The sequence below is a fragment of the Rhinolophus sinicus genome, chromosome 18 (assembly GCF_057876585.1).
Source record: "Rhinolophus sinicus isolate RSI-liver-muscle chromosome 18, RSI-T2T, whole genome shotgun sequence".
Taxonomy (NCBI): domain Eukaryota; kingdom Metazoa; phylum Chordata; class Mammalia; order Chiroptera; family Rhinolophidae; genus Rhinolophus; species Rhinolophus sinicus.
Window position 1 is genome coordinate 28,930,689 of NC_142518.1, and position 23,269 is coordinate 28,953,957.

At 38.4% G+C, this 23,269-nt stretch overlaps 1 protein-coding gene and 1 long non-coding RNA gene across 4 annotated transcripts in view; both read right to left on the reverse strand.

Moving 5' to 3' along the window:
- RPGR (retinitis pigmentosa GTPase regulator) overlaps positions 1 to 18,864 on the reverse strand; it is a 58,255-nt gene extending 39,391 nt beyond the window's left edge. For 2 of the 3 annotated variants that reach the window (XM_074323552.2, XM_019747893.3), the window contains exons 1-8: positions 18,637 to 18,864; positions 16,796 to 16,921; positions 16,274 to 16,366; positions 14,759 to 14,821; positions 12,462 to 12,620; positions 10,840 to 10,989; positions 7,715 to 7,873; positions 1,656 to 1,811 (exon numbers count right to left, since the gene is read on the reverse strand). In XM_074323552.2, the coding sequence (XP_074179653.1) occupies positions 1,656 to 1,811; positions 7,715 to 7,873; positions 10,840 to 10,989; positions 12,462 to 12,620; positions 14,759 to 14,821; positions 16,274 to 16,366; positions 16,796 to 16,921; positions 18,637 to 18,799 (1,069 nt within the window). In that variant the 5' untranslated portion in view covers positions 18,800 to 18,864. The remainder of the gene's footprint in view (positions 1 to 1,655; positions 1,812 to 7,714; positions 7,874 to 10,839; positions 10,990 to 12,461; positions 12,621 to 14,758; positions 14,822 to 16,273; positions 16,367 to 16,795; positions 16,922 to 18,636) is intronic. The other variant, XM_074323551.2, reaches the window with a different exon arrangement.
- Positions 18,865 to 19,111: 247 nt separating this feature from the next.
- LOC141569739 (uncharacterized) overlaps positions 19,112 to 23,269 on the reverse strand; it is a 215,331-nt gene continuing 211,173 nt past the window's right edge. The window contains exon 8 of the long non-coding RNA XR_012493505.2: positions 19,112 to 22,654. This is a non-coding gene — a long non-coding RNA (uncharacterized LOC141569739). The remainder of the gene's footprint in view (positions 22,655 to 23,269) is intronic.

Consider the following 23,269-nt stretch of genomic DNA (forward strand, 5'->3'; position numbering starts at 1 on the left):
ACATAACACCAGGTCTTATGTTAATTTTTGCTCCAAAAGATGCATTTAGAGCTCATAGTCCGATTAGGTCTTATTTTCTGGGAAACACGGTATTTACCTCTTAAAATCTTTTTGCCTTCCTTCTCCTTCTTTTGACCCTGATTTATCCAAAACGTTTCTTAAGGCTTGCCTTATAATTTCATTATCTTTAGTCAGAAAAAAATTAAAATCTGGTTGAAGCTTCCTGACTGCACTTCAACCTCAGAGAAGCTTTCAAAACATGAGCCACTGGCTATAATGGGGGAACTGGCAAGAACTTACAGATAGCTCACTACATACCTCTCATTAGTCCTGGAGAAAAAAATATTCTCTACCACCTGTCCCCTGGGGAGGCTTCATAAGCAAAATGGGAAGCAAAGTTAATGTTCAATTATTTGTGCTATAACTTCTTTCATCAGGAGGAAAGGTATTATGAAAGTTTAACCAAATAATCTCTTTGTATGTTAGATGATGCATAAAATGTGTGTGTTTACCATCAATGGCAATTTACAGCTGATGAAAAATGGCAGTAAAGGCAGAGAAACTGAGATTAAGATCCTGTAGTAAGGGGTACATATCAACAACCCTTCTGGGAGTATGAATGAATAATTCTTTACCGTACATATAGTTCTATTTCATGCAACATTAACAAACACTCGGTACTTGAAAATGGGCAGGTAGGTCTCTCTGAAAGGTTCTTGGAAAAGAAGAAACAATGTATAGTAGTACTCTGTATTTGCTGACTGCTATGTCCCCTAACCAGGTACATTTAAACGAGCTCCATTGTAGCAGTAGCTTTTTTAAAAGAAGGAGGAAAATGTAGAAATACAAGTATCTGGATTATTCTAAAATACTATATGATTTCTAATTTTTTAAAAATAAAGCTTTACTTCATTTTTAAATAGAAATGTGAGCTAGAAATAGTGAAATTACAGAGCCTTCTGTTCCAAAGCAATTAAAATTGTGGAGTATATCAATTACCTACAAGTAACTGAGTCAGTCATTTTAGGAAGGACCTTCATTGAGTCCTACATTAGCAGCACCTTGTTTCTCAGATTGAGAAGTCAGCTCAATGCAGCATCTCCCTGGATAAAGGAGAAACTACAGAGTGGAAGGTCTAGTGGACCCAGGTATTCGCTTAGGGATCTTTGAGGTGTCTTTCTATCACTGTGGAGAAAACAGGGAAGTCACTCCTCAAAGCGCCTCCTAGTGGCAAAAGCATCATAAGAATTTACTCAGCCTGAATGCAGCTCTGTCAGATTGAACAGGAATGTTTTAAAATAACTTCTTTCTTGTAAGATTTTTTCCCCTCTGGTCTGAGGGAAGAGTTAAGAGCCTTCAAATTGATACAATTTTAAAAAGATTCCAGCTTTCTGTCAAAGTAAAATACTATGCTCTTACCACTGACACCACTGACATATTTTGAGGGTCTAAATCTTTGGATTATTTAGACTGATTTTAAATAGAATTGAAATTAAAAAGGAGTTTACAAATTCATACTTTGGAAAATTAAAGAATTCCATTTCCTCAGTTATTAACTCATTTGTTTAAGTTAGATACATTCATTCCATATAGTATTTATTTTGTAATAAAATGTACCCAGTTCTATAAATATATAACAGAAATCCGATCTGTACCTGTTATCAAAGCTGTGTGATTTTCTCCACAGGAAACATAAATTATCTTCTGGTCCTTAATAGGCTCAATGACTCTGGGTTCTGCTGTTTCAAAGAGAAACGTGCCAAGACCAAGCTGACCGAATTGTCCCAGCCCAAAGGTGTACACAGCTTTCTCTGGAAGGGAAGGGGCAAATATAAGAAAATGATTGCAGGGAAGCACTGTTACCATTAGCTCTAGAAAAACTGTAATATTCAATCTTCTACAATGAAGATTAAGTGTCTCTGAAAGAAATACCCATATAAGAATATCTAATACTTAAGTATACATTTCTCAATGATGAAGGATGAGAAAGACGACAAGGTACACAATTGTAAATACTATGGCGGGGGCCTGATTTAATCTTTTACATATAACCATAAATGGAATTACTAAAAAATACGTTAAGTTGGTAAACTACATGCAATGTCTCTAATTATCATGCAGCTCTTTAAAAAGCATCAATTTTCATTAAGCTAAGTCCCTTCACTGTCTTAAATAAAAAATGAAGTGTTTCCTACAGAAAAGTCCTTACTTTCAAAAGTAGTTTACTAGAATAGTGTATTTTATAAAACAATTTCAGAAGAGAATTTGCATGAGAATTAAAACTTGCAGTAGATACTACTAGATTTATTCACAGGTAATTCTGCTTTACCAGAAAATGCAATAATAATGAAAGAAGGGTAAAAAAAACTTTCACCTATATTATAATAATATTTTTAAGTGATTCCAAAGGACCTCCAATAACTTAGTAAATATTATGCACATATATTCTCTAGAAATGGAAGAGCACAAAAACAGGATAAATAAGTGGTGATGAAAGGGTCCTTTTAGACACACTACTCTGGCTAGCCCCTGTGTTAGGAAGTGCAGTGTTTATTACATTAGTCTACTCCAGAGTTAATACATTGCCTCTCCTGAGATAGAGGAGCCAGAGCTTTGGATTCAGACAGGAGCCCAAACCTTCATTATTAGCAGCAGTGGCAAGTAGGCAAGTTACATGAATTCTCTGACGTTATAATCCTTTTCTAATAGAGTTGCTATGAGGATTAAATGAGAAAACATTCAGGCAGATTTTAAAACATAAAGGGATGCTTAGTTGTAAAGAACATTTTTCTAAAAAGTAATTACCTAATCAACTCATCTTATTCTGACAATTGAGGATACTGAGGAATGCATTATTGTCATATGGCTTTATATTTTTTCTGCCTAATAAGAATGTTTACTTCACAAATAAGACATACAGATATTACTTCTTAAAGAAAATATGGTGTGTCAAGGATATGAAGCCACAGGGAGGCAATGGCAAAAACAGATCCTTATTTCAAGTGTCAAAAATACCATCTCTTAGTTTCATTAATAATCATATGTCATACCTCCAGTTCTGAATGTTTGGCTTAAGAGTAAAATGTTAGGTAAATTAAAACAACTGTCTCTCTAGCTGGCCAACAATTATTGTAAGTTTCTTGAGCCATCTGACATTGGCCTGTAAAATTAGGTCTTTTAGGCCGTCTGAATCGTGTTACAAAAATTTTGTTCCTTATCCTGTTAGGTTCGCTTTCAGGTGCTTGGATAATTAACGATGACAATAGTTTCTATTTTTTAAAATGACCTAAGACTCTTTCATCTAAGAACATTACATATAACAACTAATATAATTTTTGGTCGTATCACCTTTGTAACATTAACAATTCAGTTTTAATAAATATTATTATATTGGGAAAACAGATTTTATTAATTGGCTTCAGATCAATACTACTCTAATTTCACACAATACATTTGATTTCATGACTAGTAACTTGTTGCCCTGTAGAGACCTTGAATTTGTCCAAACATACCGGATTTTGCCATGCATAATGCACACTTTTTTGCCCAAATTTGTGAGGGAAAAATAAGGATGCATGGGGTGGCCTGTTAGCTCAGTTGGTTAGAGTGTGGTGCTAATAACACCAAGGTTGCTGGTTCAATCCCCGCATGGGCCACTGTGAGCTGTGCCCTCCTTTAAAAAAAAAGATTCTTAAAAATAAGGATGCAGAGGCGGCCAGGTGGCTCAGGTGGTTGGAGCGCTGTGCTCCTCACACTGAGGTCGCTGGTTCGATTTCCGCATGGGCCAGTGAGCTGCGCCCTCTACAGCTAGATTGAGAACAACAGCTCGACCTGGAGCTGGGGTGCCATGAGAAGCCAGCGGCAGGCGTAAGCTATCCTGTGCTGCCATGAGTGGCCGGAAGCCGGCGAGAGCTGTAGTAAGCGGCCACCCAGCGGCCAGCGACCGACTGACTCAGCCGGGTACAGCCGAGTGCAATGATCGTAATACCATCATGGGCCAGTGAGCTGTGGCGTCCTCCACAACTAGACTGAGCACAACGGCTTGACTCGGAGTTGGGGGGAAGGGGGGAAAAGAGAAAAAATAAGGATGCGCATTATACACGGGTAGTATTAATTCTGTATCTATATAAATGTTTTTAATTCTTTCATTTATGCTTATGAGTTAAAAGTGTAACTCTAGAAATCAATAACAATATCCATATGCAAAATAATACCCTGGAATATGATAATTGGTTTTTTTAACTTACAACAAACTTGCAACGACAAAGAGTTCTTGGCCTTCTATGATGTGTATGTATCGTAAATTTATTACTGGTACATAAAATTTCTTGTACCTTAATGTTAAAAAATAAATGCTAAAATTCCTTTATAATACAAAAAACAAGTACCTAAATGTAAACAAACAGAAATTTGAATTAAAAAATTAAAACGAAAGATTTTTTCCCTGAAAGTCTGGGCCAAAAATGTGGGTGCGCATTATACACGGAAGCACATTATACATGGCAAAATACGGTAATCTGGAGAAGTGAAGATAAATTCTTATTTTCCTTGGGATTCAGATTTCATTACGGACCCCATCTTATAACCAGGACTTTCTCATCTGTTGGTAACTACTGTGGACGACATACACAATGATATCTACCACTCTGCGTCACTTAGTGTGTCCCAAGTTCCAATCTGACAACTTCTCAACACCAGTCCATTGTTTCCCCAATTCTAAGGAGAAACTAATATCATCACTACAACCAGTAGTTGTATTTTCTAATTTATCATAGTCACATTTAAATATGTTTTAAATAAATTCATCAACAATTAATTTAAATTAGTTCTTTGAATTATTTTAGTAAATTAAATCTTTCAAGCATTTTAATGAATGACAGCGAAATAGATTTTAAGATCAGAGTTACAGACACAAGAAAAAACAGAGGTAGGGATGACGCCCATAAAAGCATCTAACACAAGCCATTTTCTTTAGTGAAGGGAATAATCTAGAACAGATGGTTAGCTATTCTATCCTTACAGGTCTTGCAAAGTACTGTATAACTGTTAGGTACTTAGTCAAATTGATGGTCAATATACTCTTCAGGTCTATTTCTTCATCAGGTAGAACTAAATATTTAATATTTCTATTCACACTGTGCTCCAGAATACAGGTTTTTCATCACGGCTGGCTCATAATAAAGCTCTCACAGGTCCACAGAGAAATGTGAAAAATAGGCAAAGTAGTGAATTTTCCACACAAATAAATTTATACAATTTAAGGGTATGTCTTCTATTATTAAATTAAGAGCTTAATTATTGTTTTGAAAATGCCCCTTACTTCATGATAAAATGGTAAAAACAGACTGCATTTTTTTTACAATGTCCCCATTTAGCCAAATGCAAATCAGAAGTTGGCAAATACTGTTGGTCCACATATTTTTACAAAAAAAAAACACACTAAAATATAAAAACTTTACTGGTCTGTGAGATCCCAAAGTCTGTAAAAATCTGGAAAAAACAATCAGTTTCTGAAAATATGGTTTTAAACCTCAAAAGAAAGTCCACAGGAATATAAATGTCGATAATGTTGTTAAGAAAATACAACACACTTAAGTGCAATTTTTATTTTAAGTATAATTAAAAGTATCATGGATTATCTTGGTGCTCATTTTATATGAAAATATTTTATAATGTATGGTTGAATGACATTATTATTGTATAATCAACATCTGTATACTTCAGAATAACCTTCAATCACCTAATAAATTTCTCTAATCTTTGTATAAACTAGAGAAAATACATAACAAGTTGCATTTTTGCCTATAGAATGAATTTTCAGATGATTTATAAAGGTTAATTTCAGTTTAATTCCTAAAATAAATTTTCTGTGGGGGCCGGCCCGGTGGCTCAGGCAGTTAGAGCTCCATGCTCCTAATTCCGAAGGCTGCCGGTTCGATTCCCACATGGGCCAGTGGGCTCTCAACAACAAGGTTGCCAGTTCAATTCCTCGACTCCCGCAAGGGATGGTGGGCAGCGCCCCCTGCAACTAATATTGAACACGGCACCTTGAGCTGAGCTGCGCTGAGCTCCCTGATGGCTCAGTTTGTTGGAGTGCGTCCTCTCAACCACAAGGTTGCCAGTTTGACTCCTGCAAGGGATGGTGGGCTATACCCCCTGCAACTAGAAATGGCAACTGGACCTGGAGCTGAGCTGCGCCCTCCACAACTAAGACTGAAAGGACAACATCTTGAAGCTGAATGGCACCCTCCACAACTAAGATTGAAAGGACAACAACTTAACTTGGAAAAAAGGCCTGGAAGTACACACTGTTCCCCAATAAAGTCCTGTTCCCCTTCCCCAATAAAATCTTTTAAAAAAAATGTTAAAGAACTTTAAAAAAAATTTTTTTTCTGAAAATATATGAAAATTTATTTTGTCAGCAAAAATTCAAAAAAAAATAATCTTAAACCTCAGAATTATTTCCAAATTTAGAGTTGAGGCCTTGAAAAAAAATTATTTCTAACTTGGAAAAAGACTCCATCTGGAAATTGTAATTCTGGGAAACCATAGCTTAATATGCATGACTGGGACTAGAACACGAAGTCAAGGGAAAGCTATGTTAGAGAGGAAAATCTAAAAATATGCCTAATTACCTCGGGACATTAAGCATATCATCTGAGAATTGGATATTACTCAAAATGTGTCTGGAACACTTCGAACCTCGGGTTACTGAAGATTAAATGGCAATTTCAGAAACCATTCATTTATCTTCAACCAAAAAAAATCATAATTCACTACCTAACTATATTACCTCTACAATACTCATCTAAAATAAAGTTAATGCTAAACAAATTTGGGAACATCAATTTAGTAAGCATATTATCAAGTATAAGTATATTTTAATATATCAAGTGTAAGTATATTTTAATATATTGACTAGAATCCTGAGAAATGACATGTCACACCAAACACAAAATTCAGAAGTGACATTACTATTAAGGTTCTAACTTCCTTTTATTATCTGTAATTTTCTGTAATTTAAAATCTTAGCACTTTTTAATGAATTACTATAACAGAACATAAAAATCACAGAGAAGTCACCAAGTTATACATGGTGAATATCACAAAAAAAAGAATTACCAATGACTGTGGAAAATAGCATGGAAAGGGGGCTTTCCAAAAGAAAATTTTTCAGGAAAAAATAACATCAATTTTAGATAAATATGGAATATATATATGGAAAATGTATATATATGTAAAACAGTTTGTCCTTGAAAATGAGCTAAAAACCATGTCATTTGCTGCCATTAAGGTGTTAAGATCATACAAATATCAATTATGTTATTAGCAAAACCAATTCAACAAGATTCATTTTTTTCTAGTTAAGAAATTCTTCCATAGGCCAGAAATGTATATTAACTATAGAAATAAAAGGTTGGTATCTTAACAATAAAAGATTCAAGGCCAATTTATATGAGTTATTTGAAATAGTGAAATGTAGGAGCAGAGACTGAAATGGTGGTTGCCAGGAGCTGGGAGAGGGTATAGTTTCAGCTATGCAAGGTAAGTTCTAGAGATCTGCCACACAATATTGTGCCTATAGATAATACTGTATAGCACTGTACACTTAAAAATCACTTAAGAGGGTAAATCAGATGTTAAAAAATAGCACATTTTTTTTTCGTTAGCGACTACAGAAAGCAAGGAACGGGGCAGCAGGGTCCACACATACCTGTGAGAACCACCGTGTGCCCTCCGCCACAAGCTACTTGGATCACTTTATCAGGAATTCCAGGCACCATCTGTGGCACTGTGTGATTCATCAGCAGCTGTTGGGGAAGACCTAACTTCCCACACTCAGTTTCTCCAAATGTATACAGTTCCCCCTCAACTATTAAAGGAAAAGAACAGTGATCAATGATGACATAAATATAAACAAGATACTGGTCTTTTTAGTACAGGTTTTCATGTTCAATAAAAAATTTAGGAAACGGCAACTTAATCAATTTTAACTTTCTTGAGATATTTTTACTGTATGGTGAGTAAATACAGCCAGATTTTCTTTTCCCCTTGATTATTCTAGTCCAAAATCTTCATGAATACTTCATGACCATCACTAAAAATTATTTCAGCTGTTTCACAAAAGAGAGACCATCTTACCTCTTTGACTTCCTTTTAATCAAACAAAATGACCAGGCATGCAGCCCACATAAGGACATGGATTTTGTTTTGCTCATTATGGTATTCCAAAAACCTAGCAGAGTGTCTAGTATGCTGAGCGTTTAATGAATACTTGTTGAATAAACGAGTTGCTTTTTATAAAACTTGTTTCAAAAAACTCACTTATGTGAGTAAATATGTGGTATAGTCTTAAGATAACAGATTTTACTCAGTGAGATGGTACTTCCTCCAGAAGGGCTCTCTTATCAAGGAACCAGTGACATTTCATCACTGCCTTGTCCATACCAACACTATTGATTTGCTTCTGTTTTTACACTTACCGTACCATGACCACGAGCTTCCTGAAAGTAGGATTTCTTTATTCATTTCTATGAACTGAACTGAGTTCTATAAAGCAGCAACTTAAAATCCTTTGTAAATATATAATTTAAAGAATGACACAGAACATATCACCACTGGTGTGAGGAAAGAGGTAACACAGCAGGTCTTGCGGCTGATTAACTACGTGTCTCCAAGAGAACCACCAAGAGAACCAACCTCCAAGATTGACCACTGACCAATCACTGGGAATATGGCCCTTGGAGTGTTCTTTACGTTAGTGATCGATGATTTTGTTGTATACACTTGGAGCAATGAATTATAACGTCTTAGCTTCTTAGGGTTGCTTTGCACAAACATCAACATTGATGAGGTACACCTGGTTTCACCGTTGAGGGACCTGAGTTTCAGATGCTGTGGCCAGTTGCTAGCCGGATGTACCTACATGACCTGCACCCCACGTAAAAGCCTCAGACCCTGAGACTAGCGTGGGATTCCCCGGGCAGAGGCATTACACACATGTCCCTAAAGTTGGCTGCCAAAGAGGAAGCATGTCCTGTGTGGCCTGGGAAGAGGAAGGATGAGGAAGCCTATGCCAAACCTCTCTGGACTCTGCCAATACACATTCTTTTACTGTTGCTTTAGCTCTGTAATAACTGTTAGCCGCGAGTATAACCTGCTATTGAAGCTTAGGAGTCCTTTTAGCAAATCACAGAACTTAGGGAAGTTGTGGGGCATCAAACACACATGGTATGCGCCACTTAAAATTTGGTCAAGCCTGAAACTAATATAATATTGTATGCCAACTATACTTTAATAATAATAATAAACTTGGTCAAAAACTGCAAACATAGCTATACTGATGTTTTGGATTGATCTGTACAGAAAATGAAGTTTTCTCGATCCCAGTTTTCTAAGAAGTATTTAGCAAACACTGGCACAGGGGAGGTGCCCAGCAAGGCAGCCCCTGCCCTTTCCCATGCCTTTTGCCTCGCATGTGAAATGAGTTACTGAGTCCACATGAGTCTCTTTTCACCTCTATCTAGAAATTCATGCTGCTCTTTGTACATTAACATGGGTGAATCGTATGCTAGGTGAGCTGTATCTCAACAAAGCTCTTTTTTTTTGAAGGCATGTAAACAAAAAAACAAACCAAAAAAGCGCAATTTAATGCGTTGGTTAAGAGGAACAATTCCACTTGTTCCTCTACTGACTAAAGCACAGTTTAGTCATAAAAGTGATTCTGGCAGTTTTATTAGAACCCAAGAAAGACAATGCTTTTGATTGAGATTTTTGTTTGTCTTTTTCCTTTTTGTTTTGCTTTATGAACAAAGCGAGCATAGACTACAACCACCCCAGGAGCCCTAAAGTTACTAGTAAGTTGGTAGATGGTATTGCCCCAAGGAACACAATCAATTGGTCATTCCTTCACTCGCTCCCTCACTGGACAATATTTACCGATTATCAGCTTGTTCAAGACACAAGCTGATACAGCGCTGAACAATATCAACCAAGCAGGATTTCACCCTCTCTTGGTACCATCCTGCTACCAGTTCACTGGTAAACCTGGGGAGCACTGGGATCAGTCAATTGGCACTTCCTAAAACTGAATCTGAGGTACGTGGAATAAGGAATAAATTTTAAAAAAAGATTTAGAGAGATTGCTAACAGGGGCCACAAAACTATTTCCTCTAGGTGTTATTACTATTAGAAAAACCATCAATAAGATGGAAGGCCATGATTGTACTTCTCCTATTATTACTAGTGTCAATGTAGATTATAGTAAAGTCCAACATTTCAAATATTTTAACCAAGGTAAAAAAAGTTGCCAGTGAGCCCAGGAAAGAGAGACATTGAGGATGCTGAGAAAAGTCTCACCAAAGAAATCGTATCCCACACTGACCTCGCTTCCTTTCCATCTAGTCTTCACTCCTGTACCCACAGTGAAAGTATATGCCTCACTTATTGAAACAATAGAAGAAAATGATCAGAACAAGAGGAGAATAGGTCAAAGTACAGGGGCAAGTGGATCCAGGGGAAAGCAGCCCACAGGTCTCGTTTTTCATGCCAAGAGTCTAAGAAACTTAGAAGGATTTCGAGCACAAAAATTTTGTTTTTTTCTAATATACATAATAGTCATGTAAAAAGTTAACATGTCAGAGAGAGTTGGACACGATAAACTCTCATTATTGAAATGGAGAAACACTGTGACCTAAAACAGACCAAATTATTTCATTACAAGGACTACCATGGGTATTATCTGTATGGAACTGTAGGATGGCCTATCATTTTATTACCAATTTAGTAATAACTTAGAAATGGGAGATAACATGATGAATCCAAGATATTCTCTCTTACTTGTTACAAAAGCTGAATGGTAATATCCACAAGAGATCCAGGCGACAGGTTTTCCAACGGTCACTTGATGGGGAAGACACACATTAGGAACGTTTTCTAAACCAATCTGTCCTTCAGAATTATCTCCCCACATAAAAAGCTTTCCATCCTCTATAAAGAAAACAAGGAGGAAAAAAAAGTTTTAAAAGTGGCAGGGCTATCAAGTAATTATATTTCCAACAGCCCATTTATTTTTTAATTTAGAAAAATGATGTGTCTTGAAAGAAAGTACTACTAAGACATTTATACCAGCTAGTTACTTAAGAGTTCAATTTCCATTATGAAATGCTTCTATAACAATAAAGGACAGAGAATACCCTGATGTAAATCACTTTAGTCCTGTCCATATTTTTATCTCAATAGCAAAGACAGAATGTCCTTTCCTATAATAACCTTTTCTTATTTTAATGTCTCTAAATAGAAAATGGTTTTATCCTTTCGAGCAGTCTGAACTGAATGACAAGTCCCAGGTCGCCATGGCCTGGAAGAGCTGGCTCTGAGAACGCTGCGGAAATGCTTTAAAGAAAGAAAAAAATAAATGTATCCCCTCCTTTTGTTTTACAATTTATACTTGAAAACATGTAATTTAGCTTCAGAGAAAAAGGAGATATATAGCATCTCAAATACAGGTTAACTTATGTTCTTTCTTGAGCAGGGTTTCGATGTCAGAAAAAGCTAACCTAGAAAAATTATTTTAGAAAGAAATCATAGGGGGGTGGTAGATGAGGGTAAAGGGGATCAAATATATGGTGATGGAAGGAGAACTGACTCTGGGTGGTGAACACACAATGGGATTTATAGATGATGTAATACAGAATTGTACACCTGAAATCTATGTAATTTTACTAACAATTGTCACCCCGATAAACTTTAATTTAAAAAAATCATCTAGACTTATTTATTTACCTTTTAATTAATTTTTAAAATTTAACCTTTGAAGGAACTTAATAATAAGGCAAATAAAAGGCAGATTGAAAATAAGAACCAGGAGAAGAATGTCAAAATGCTAACTGTACACGCTGACAGAACTGAGGGATGGAGCCATGGAGCCGACTCTGGCTCCTAACAGCCAGAGGAACAGCGCTCCGGACTGGGACGAAGAAGCACACTGGCAGCTTCTTCAACGAGACCAGGTTTATCTTGGCTCCAAATGTTAAAGTTGTTTCTCATACAGGCTTTTGATAGGGAGGCAGAGAGATGCAATGACTGCTACAAACTGTATTTCAACAACATATATCCAACAGATTTCTATGATGTTTCTGACAGCAACTTCATTAAAGCTGCAAGTATAATTTTCAGAACATACAATAAAGATATTTAACAATATTAAATAAGTAGATAGACAGCATAACTTAGAATTTATTTAACAATCACCTTCAAAATGTAAGTTGACATCTAACTCTAAATAAGCATAAAATTATAATGTATGTCATGATTTAAAGTTCTACTTAAAATGCATCCTGAAAACACATCGTCAATGAAAGAAAACTAAATGGCAATGGTGTCTTCAATTTACTGAATTGGTAATATTCTGGTCTAAAGAAAAGGGATGTGCACCAGCTTGAAATGGAAAAATGTCTCACCGGTTAGTGCAGCTGAAGTGTTAGATCCAGCAGAGAGCTGTTTAAGCTGATGCTGGGATGTGAAAAAATCAATTGGATGAAAAGTGCTTCTGTCTTCAGTGTCACCAAGTCCTAGCTGTCCTTCATTGTTTCCTCCAGCTGCATAAACTTTGCCTTCTTCTGCACGTGGAAAAGAAAACATCAATATACTATAGTCACCATCTTAATAAGCAGACCAATGTATACCAGCTATTTCCTCGATTAACAGTGAAGAAAGTTGAAAGCTGACATTATCCTATAATTTGGTACACAACTTCATTCCATCATCAAAAAAAGAAAGAAAGAAAGAAAGAAAGAAAGAAAGAAAGAAAGAGAGAGAGAGAAAGAAAGAAAAAGAAAGAAAGAAAGCAAAACAAGCAAGGCTATATATACATTTTTGTGAGATTTAAAAAATGATTCTAGAGTTCCAGTAGCAATTGAAATGCACAGAATGTGTGGAATGTATTTTCTTACTCATGCAGCACTCGATTAATTCAGAGCAGAAAAGAGGAAAGTAATTTCCAAATTAGTTTACAATCCAAGTCAAACTATTTTAAAAGTGATATGGTTCATTAATTTTAACTTCCATACCTATTAAAGCTAAGATGTAATAGGTAACAAATAAGTAAAATGAGGCAAATCCAAGAAGAATATAATTAGAAACATGAAAAATCTATGTTGTTTAATTCTTTTAATTTTCTAGCTAAGTAGGAAGGCAGTATAGCATTGCATTTAGGAGAGAGGACTCCACAGCCAGACTTCCTGAGTGCAAATTCTGGCTTGTGTGACCTTGGGCAAGCTATACCTAGCCTCTCAGTGTCTCCTTTTCCTCATCTGCAAAACAGGGGCAATAATAGCGCCTACCTCATAGAGCTGTTATGAAGATTAAATTGGTAAACATTTATAAAATTGTTAGAACACCATTTGGCTCATTGGAAGCACTATATAAATGTTTGTTAATTATTTTCTTAATTAAGAAGTATATCACGCCAGTAAGCTCAAAAGTAATGAAGACTTTTTGAAACATACACATATTAAAAATTAGCAATATATGTCATAAAAGTGCACATGAAGTTAAAGCCTTGCTAAATCATAGGGGAAACTGAGGGCAAAAATCAGCCTGAATCAGTAAAAATTTAAAATCAGATATTATATTTTTAAAAATGAAACCTAACTGAGGAAACAAGACTAGCTTTTAAATGGAAGCTACTACGAGGCCACATGGAATTGGACCACACAATTTAACACATATGGAGCCAACCAGAGTTGGTGAAATGCTTAAAGCAGTTCAGAAAACCACATGAGTAAAAAGTTGAATAGTCACAAAAAGCTCCATGGAAGAAGTAAGACATATGGCTGCATCTTGAAAGATAAGAATCTGAGTAAGTGAAAAGACATTTCAGCAAGGGAAAGTATGAATGCAGGCAGAGAGCTAAGGAGGAGCCAAGGCAGTGAGAAGAGCCTGAAGACAGAAGCTGTTGTGGGGAGGAAAGGAGATAAGAAGGACTGCTCAGTGGTCAGGTGTCTAATTGTTTCGGCAGCATTTGTTGACAAGACTACCTTTTCTCCATTGAATTACCTTGACACCTTTGTCAAATATTAGTTGGGCATATACATGTGGGTCTATTTCTGTACTCTATTATGCTCTATTAACCTTTGTCTATCTTTTCACTAATAGCACACTGGCTTGATTACTGCAGGTTTACAGTAGGTCTTGTAATCAGATAGTGCTAGTTCTCCAGTTTTGTTCTCCTCAAAACTGTTTTGCTAGCCTAGGTCCTGCGCTTTTCCATCTAAACTTAAGAATCACCTTGTCAATTTCTACATATACTACCCCGCCCCCCACCACACACACACACACATACACACACACACACACACACACACACGCACACAGAGCCTGTTTGGATTTTGATTGAAATTGTGCTGACTCCCATCAGTAGGGGTGGATGTGAGGGTGGGGGTGGCTCCCACTCACTCTCAGAAAAGAAGAAGGAAGAGTAAGATCAGGAACAATCAGCCCCTGAGATGTGCACACAGGTAAGGAGATGCTATCCCTTGACATAATCCAAGAAAACAAGCTTTTTCTTCAGCCATTTAACATTTATCTGCATATTTTCAAAGGCAAACAAGTGTACTAAGCACTTACATTTTTAAAAAGTCCTAATCTTACTGTTGCCAAGGTACGATTACTATTAATTTTACAAAGCTACGAATGTAGTGGAGGGGGACCTCAGTCCTCACACTGGGCAGGAAGTCATACAGATTGAATACCATACCTGTTGAAACGAGGGTGTGGTTCCGACCACAGGCAGCCAATTTCACCTTTTCAGGTTTTAAGGCTAAAAATATGACAATTAAAATATTTTTTGGTTATGAAAATGATAAATAACATAGGTCAAATGGTAACTAAGTGGTAGAATTGCAAATTAAACCCAGGCCTGTCTGACTCCAAAGTTGATTTCCAAACTACTAAACCAAAAGTTCTTAGAACTAGTTGTGCATCATAATAACCATTGGATCTCTGAGAAAAATACAGATAGCTCAGCCCCATCCCTGAAGAATGAGTCAGAAGGTCTAAGCTAAGGCCTAGGCAGCTATGTATTTTTAAAAACTCTGAAGGTAAGTAATATGTGCGGAGATCTATTGCATTCTGTTATACTGCCTCCTTACCAACCTGTTCTATCACCTAATCTGCCATCACCATCATCACGTTCACCTTCTACCTCACTCAATGAAACACTGTAAGTCCAATATTCATAGGCGTACACCTATGTTAAAGTTCTACATTTATTCATTTACACATTAAAAAAAAACCTTTATAGAACATCTCTGAAGTGCTTAGCATAGCAGTTGCAAAAATCACTAAGACAGAATCCCTGGTCTCAAGGATCTTGTCATCTAGACGATCCTGTTAGCTTGTCTATTAGACATTTGAGAGGAAGAATTATAGGCATGAATATACCCAACCGCTTAGTAGACTGTGCCCAATACATATTTTTTGACAAAGTACAGTACTTTAAAAGTTCCATAGCAACACCTATAAATAGCATGGGTATGATAAATTACACTGAAATTTTTAAGCTGAAATTAAAAATTTAGCCAGAAAGATAAAGTACTGCTCTTGTCATATCCCAAGGAATTTCTATCGTCATTCAAGTTTAGTTGATGCTCATAGGTTATATCTAAACAGAAGCTTTACACATAACAGCGAGAAAGCTTTGTAAAGGTATTATATGTTCCCTATTTTCTAGGACAGTCCTGATTTAAAATAGTTTGTCCTGTTGTTCTTATAAGATCACTAGTACTAATCAACCACTAGTCTTGGTGTTTTGTTCAGTACATCTACTCACTAGATACAGCAGGGTCAAGTATGTTTTATAAAACCAGCAACTACAAGGAACCATGACGTCCACAAGTCTAACAAATGAGACAGAGCTCAAAATTCTAACATTACATTGCTTGTTCTCTTTATATAGAAAGATAGTAATATTTAAGTGGATTTACAAACAAGGAAAAAATGTTCAAGTGCAATACTATAGAATCATTACTTCCTTTATGGCCTCTAGGTTTAAAATCAATGTGATTTTTAGATCCTAATATATAAAAGTAGTTCTAAGTATCATATAAAAAATAAAGTTAAATGCCAATAATATTCAAGTAAATATCAGAAAATAAAAAACTAAAGGCTTTATTACTTATAATATGACATTAAAGGAGTACACAATCAATATAAAACTACTTTATATAGTTTGTTACATATTTAAAGTGATAAAGAAAAAAAGACCCCAAACCTTTGACACACGTTGGTTTGCTAACAGTTGACTTTGATCCTAATCCTAACTGGCCCCAGTTGTTACTGCCAAACATGTAAAGTTTATTATTTCCTGGTGGAGAGGAAAAAGAAATAATAAATTGAAGCATTTTCAACATAAAGTAATGTGAGATGAAGTCATCACAAAGCAATAAAAATGTTATACTTAAAAGGTGTCATTGTTTTCCATGTTGAAACAGGTTAGCCAGATTCTGTTAGTTATAAAAGAATTTCTAAGATTATATGCTAACAGTTTTTTGATTATATGGCTATAATAAAATAGATTTATTCAAAAAGGTTGTGTGTGTAAAAATTATATTTAAATATACCAAGGAAACTTAAAATTTAAAAGACTCTTGATGAGATTAATTTGTTAATTCTTTGGCAAAATACAAAACCCCAACACTTTCTATATATTTTCAATATGTTTAAAACACGGCACATCTATAATATTTAGGATTCTCTAAGTATTACTATCCTCATTTAGGATTTTAATACTAACCTGTAACAATAGCAGTATGTTCATCTCCACATGCAAGATATGTAGGTATATCATTTTTAAACCAGAATTTGCTGGGAATATTTTCAGCAAATTTTGTTTTTCCAAATGTAAACACAGCACCCGAATCTGCAAATATATGATAGTTTCTATTTTACAATTTTTACTATGTTGCCTGTTGCTAAAATATTTTTTCAATAATTTATTCAGATTCCTCACCTCATGATAGTTTTGCCTCCGCTATAACACTGTTTACACCCTCCTCCCTCTGCCTTAATTCAGTCTTACTCCTCAGACTTCATTCTAGTTTTATTTATGACATCTACTAAATTAAATATGTATTATTCAGTTACTGGTGCAAAGTTAAGACATATACCATCACAAGGAGGGTAATCCTTGACTACTAACAGTCCTGCTGTCACCAGGTGGACCATCTGCTCCCTGGAATGAGCTGATACAGTTGGTGCCCTACTCACACTGGTTAACCCTTGACTGAGGATTGTTTCTTCACACAAAGAAACAGGACAGTATTGAGTTTCATCATTAGCATCACGAGGATGCAAGAAGTTTCGTCCAGTACCATTTGGAGAACCAAAACTCGTATCAGTTCACAATAATCATTTAAATACACACACACACACACACACACACACACACACGCACGCACACACCCAAAGCCAGATCCAACTTTTGAGGAAACCTCAAGGAGGGTGATCACACATAAAGAAACTAATAGGTACTAGAAAGGATAACATAGTGAACATAAGTATTAATAATAAACATTAATGTGCAAGAGAGTAGCCACATGGAAAACCTTTAGAGAATAACTGTGAGGCATCTCAGTTCTGATAATTGAGATTTGGGAGGCCAGGTTCTAGAATAGGCTGTGGGTTTCCCTAGAATGAATAATTTTTAACTGTTTTGTCCTGCTCTGGCTTCCCAGGAAACCCTCCCTAACAGCCTCACTCCAAGTCAGGGTTTGGTGGTTCTGCTCTGTCCCCCTGGCTTCTATTGTCAAATGGTATGGGTATTGTCATTTTGTTTACTTTCTTGTATCCGTCACTAAGCTGTGAACCCTAGGAGGGCAGGAAACTATGTTAGAGCCAATAGCATGGCAGAAAATGCAATACTTTTTTTCTGTGAATTCATGATTCTGCTCTAATCCAGTGGTTTTTTTCTTTTCAAACTGTTAGTCATGACCCAGTAGTGGAGCAGAAAGTCAATTTGGTGGGTCACGATGACCATTTTTAAAGGACTGTATTATAGAAAAGATCTGGGCGCATCCGAAGTGCTTCGAATAAGCACGGCTTCATGAAACGTCTATTTCAGTTAGAGCTTGTATTCGGTAACGTATATATGTCGTCACAATGCCAAACGTATTTTGGAACTCAGGGAAAAAAGACTTTAAAAATCACTCGCTAACGGTTCCCTCCTCGACCCCTTTCTCTAAGTCGTTTTCCTCATCCTTTTACCTCCAGCCCTAGTATGACCCACTCTTTATGGCATTCAAAACATAACTGGATCCTGGGGACCTCGTAGGAGGTACTTTGGGAAGTTTAGAGAGAGATACAAACTGGCCCGTGCCTTCGAGAAACTCATCGAAAGCGTATTTTAAAATAACGAAAAAGACAAGCACCCCCTTCTCCGTTGTTCCCGCTCAGGTCCCTCCCTTCCTTTTCCCCCTCAATCATTCGCGGGAGCTCGGCCAGAGCTCCGGCCCCACTCGGGCGGCCGCGGCCCGGGCTTGTCCCCCGCCGGGGCCGGCCCGGAGGCGGGGCCTGGCTGCCCGCCCTTCCGCAGACCCTCCCTCTGGGCCCGCCGCCACCACTGCGGGCGCGACTCACCGGGCACCACCTCCTCAGGTTCCACCATGCCAGGAGCGACAAAGGGAGACTGCCTCTGAGCCGGGAAGACGATAGGGGCAACTCGACTGGGCCTAAGGCAGCGCCATAGCTCCAATTCGGGCTCCGGAAGCCCCTCGTGCCCCCACGGCGATACTCTAGGCATTTGCGACGGCAGCGTTCCCGGAAGTCAACAAACAGAAACCAAGGGCAACGAAGGCGTGGCGTAAATTCGAGGGGCGGGGCGAATCGGGCGAGGCGGGGCGAATCGGGGCGGGACTAATCGGGTTGGGGCGGGACTAATCGGGGCGGGGCGGGGCGAATCGGGGCGAGGCGGGGCGGGGCGAATCGGGGCGGGGCGAATCGGGGAGGGGCGAGTGGGACGCAGCGGGGCGGGGAGAGCGGAAGCCGGGGGTTGGTGGGTGCGCAGGCGTAGACGCAGCGGAGGGGCGGGGAGGCCGCGCGCCCCCTGGTGGCCTAGAGGGGTGGGGCGGCCACGCCGCGCGGTGTTGCTCCGGAGCGTCCAGGCTTGTGGTGGTGGGTATAGTTCAAGGCCCCGCTGGGACCCTGTCCGGATAGTTTCAGACGTCACAAATATCACATGTTCTCACTCAAGCTCTCACATAGGCAAACGTCGACACACAACTGTAATAATACTAGTGATAGTGACCATTTATAACTAAATGAGATAGGCACTCTGCTAAACATCCCAAATCGCGTTTGTATCCCTGGCATCTAACAACAAAGTGGGCATATACTAGATGTTCATTAAATCTTTATTGAATGAGTCAGCCCTCCTACAGCCCTGTAAAGTGGTTAATGTCACCCCCGTTTACAGATGTGTAAATTATATAATGGGAGAGTTGGGGTTCAGTTTAGCCAGTCCAGCCTGTGTGCTGAATGGCCCCCTTGTATCCTCCCACAGGAGAAGACTAAGGTGTACAATCTGTGACAACAATATGATCAAAGAGGTTCACCAACAGCAGAACATCATTGCTCTAGAATTTGCCCAGAGATGTTATATTTTTCTGGAGGCAAACAGTTTCCAGTGCATCAACACCTCACCATCATAAAACAAAAAGGCAAAAAGCCATCTTCCAGGATGAGATGTTATGGGCATAGGCTCTAGAATTAAACAAAGCTGTATTCAAGGATCCCTGAATTCCTGTGTGTATGGAAGTGTGTTACTGACTTTTTTAGGGCATTTGAATTACAGTTGGGAGGGGGGAGATGCCACTGGTATTTTGATAGGGGTTGCATTGGATCTATAGATTGCTTTGGGTAGGATGGACATTTTAACAATGTTAATTCTTCCTATCCATGAGCATGGTATATGCTACCATTTATTTGTATCTTCTTCAATTTCTTTCTTCAGTGTCTTATAGTTTTCTGAGTATAGGTCTTTTATCTCATTGGTCAAATTCATTCCTAGGTATTTTTTTTTTGATGCAATTGTAAATGGGATTGCTTTCTTAATTTCTCTTTCTGACATATGATCTCACTTATATGTGGAATCTAAAGAACAAAATAAACGAACAAACAAAACAAACAGACTCATAGATACAGAGAACAAACTTATGGTTGCCAGAGGGGAGAAGGGGTTGTGGATCTCAGTGAGAAAGGTGAAGGGAATTAAGAAATATAAATTGCTAGTTATACAAAATAGTCATGGGGATGTAAAGTACAGCACAGAGAATATAGTCAATAATGTTGCAACAACTATGTATCATGCCAGGTGGGTCCTGGACTAATTGGAGGATCATTTCATAAATTATATAAATGTCTAACCACTATGCTGTACACCTGAAACGAATATAAAAAAAATAATATTGAATGTCAACTGCAACTGAAATGCAATAATTAAAAAAATTGGGAGGGTAGCTTAAACTATCCAATACACAAATAACTACTTACAAAGCAAAGTGCGAACTACTATGAAAGTTTAACAAAGAGCATTGACTTGGTGTGAGAGGTTAAGGAAAGCTTATGAGAAGAAAGGACATTAAATGTAAGAATTGAAGAAGAAGCTGGGAGGGGTAAGAAAGCTCTGGGCAGAGAGTAAATCACATGCAAAGGCTCATAAGGAGCTTGGCTCTTTCCAGGAGCTCAAATAGGTGACACTGGCTCATGGCAAGGTGGCAGGGTCTTGGGGCTGTTAAGGATCTGAGATTTTATCCTGAGGACCATTGGAAGCCACTGAGGGCTTTCAAACAGTGGATTGCTAGGATCAGTTATGTGTATTCCTGGAATCATTCTGTCTGGCTGCTTTGTGGAGAATAAATTGGAGCAGGGAGGAGGTTTCAGAGACTATTGCAGAAATTCAGACAAGCAGTCACACTGGCTTGGAATACAGGGCATTGGCACCAGAGAGGAGGAGGCAGATGTGAAAATATTTTAGGACGTACAATCAACAGGAAATGGCGTCTGACTATTGACTCCTAGGCAGAGCAGGAATACCAAACAGGTCTTAGAGCAACAGCAAAGAAGGGGCCCTAAATTATTTTGCAAAGGATTGGATATTATTTTTTAAAGTATTATTGTGTCACTATGGGAAAATCAGAATTCTTAAAGGCTTACTGTATATGATATGCATTGATTTGTTTCTTTTTCCTTTCAAAATATAGTAAAGTGCATTTTGGTGCTGAGCACTCCCGAATATATCGAGGTAGCCCTACTCTCAGGTTTCCAAGATAGGTAGACAGGGGAAAGGTGGTGCTATTTACTGAGTTGGGGAACACCGAGGAAGGAGCAGGAGGTTTTGGAGTTAGGTAGGTCTCGTGGGGAGAACATGACAGTTCCTGACATCAAAGTGGAGGTGCTGAGCTGAGCAGGCAATTGAGCAGAAGCTCCAGATGGAGGCACATTTTTGGCAGATGCCGGGGTCTGGGTGGTGATAGCAGCCTTGGGAAAGACTGCTAGGTGAACAACTAGAAAGTGACTACAGAATGAGACGAAAAGTGAGGTAATTATGAGATGTGATGAAGGCCCAAATTTAATGGCCCAGCAACAGATGCTGAGGCTGAAAAGAAGATAGAGTGATTAGAGAGGGACAACCTATGGAATAGGGTTTCAACAAGGAGGGTGTGGTCAGTTGTGTCATGTGATGCTGAGAAATCAAGTAAGGTGAAAACTAAGTGCCCACTGAATTTAGGAATGCAGAGATCATTAGCAGTGTTGAAAAGAGCTGTTTGGTAGAGTGCTGGAGGAGGAAACAATGTTGGAGTAGTCAGAGAGTGGGAGAAGTTAAGGGAAAGAAGTAAGGGTGAATGCTTTGGAGAGAAGAGATGGAGATGGTCTAGGAGAAAAGGGAAGATAATCATTGGAGGAAGAAGAGAGGTGGATGGAGGGCTTTTGTAAAGCTTGGAGAGAGTTGAGAATCCTGAGGGACAGACACACTGAATAGAAGGGGAGAAAACACAGGTTCAGGAGACCAAAGGAATAATCAATATTGTAAGGGAGGAAGAGATGGCATCCAGATCTCATGTGGAGGGACTGGCCATAGCTCGAAGGAGAGACACGACTTCTAGCATAACAAGCGGAAAGGAAGAAAGCGTCCTTTCACAGTACGCTCCTGAAATATATGCTAGATCTATATCTGCATATAGATGATATGTATAGACTATTGATATGTATGATACAGATATATATTATATATGTCACATAATATATGATAATACTATTGTCTATCTCAGAAGGTTGTTGTGAGATATTACGTAATGCATGTAGAATTCACAGCTTCCTGCCTGCAATAGAGTAGCACGCAACAGTGTTAGCTATTATCAATAAGGCAGAGTCGGCTGTGTTCACTATATTCGTCAGCATAACCCAGGCTATGCTGCAATGCAAGCAACACCTCGACCTCAGTGTTTAACACAAACGAAAAGTTTCTTTCTCATTGATGCTACACGTCCAGTTGAGTCAGCGAGGGGATCTGCTCCATCGGGTCCCTCGGGCCCAGATTACTGGTGGAGGTTCAGCTGTCTTGTAGCTGCACCAGATGGGATCCTGACCTCTTCGGTTGCTGTAACAGGGCAAGAGAGAGGGAGCAGGCAAGTCAGTGCTTCAGGCCACATGTGACATGTGTCCCCTTCTCACAACCCATTGGCCAGATCCAGTGTCCTGTGCCCCTGCATACTGTCGGGGGGCTGGGAAATGTGGGAGCACCCATGACATTCAGTAAGTAGGAAATACCTCTGCCACAATCCCTGTAGCCAGATGGTTTCAGCCTGTGGAGTCACCTCCCTCGTGTTGGAGAAGGCAGAGACTTCAAAGGTATAACTTTGTGACTCTCCTTTGTGTGCTCTTTTGATAACTCCTTCATACGAGGTCTGACAATTACGTGCGCGAACTTGTTGCAATGACATTGCTGACCTTTTTTGATATCACAGGGATTATTCATGATGAATTTGTACCAACTGGACAAACAGTTCACCAAGGTTACTATTTGGAAGTGCTGAAAAGGCTGTGTGAAAAAGTTAGACGACATGAACTTCTGCCAATAATTCATGGCTCTTCCATCACGACAATGCACCAGCTCAAACGGCACTGTCTGTGAGGGAGTTTTTGGTCAGGTAAACAAATAATTATTGGAACACCTTCCCTGCTCACCTGATCTGGCCCCCAATGACTTCTTTCT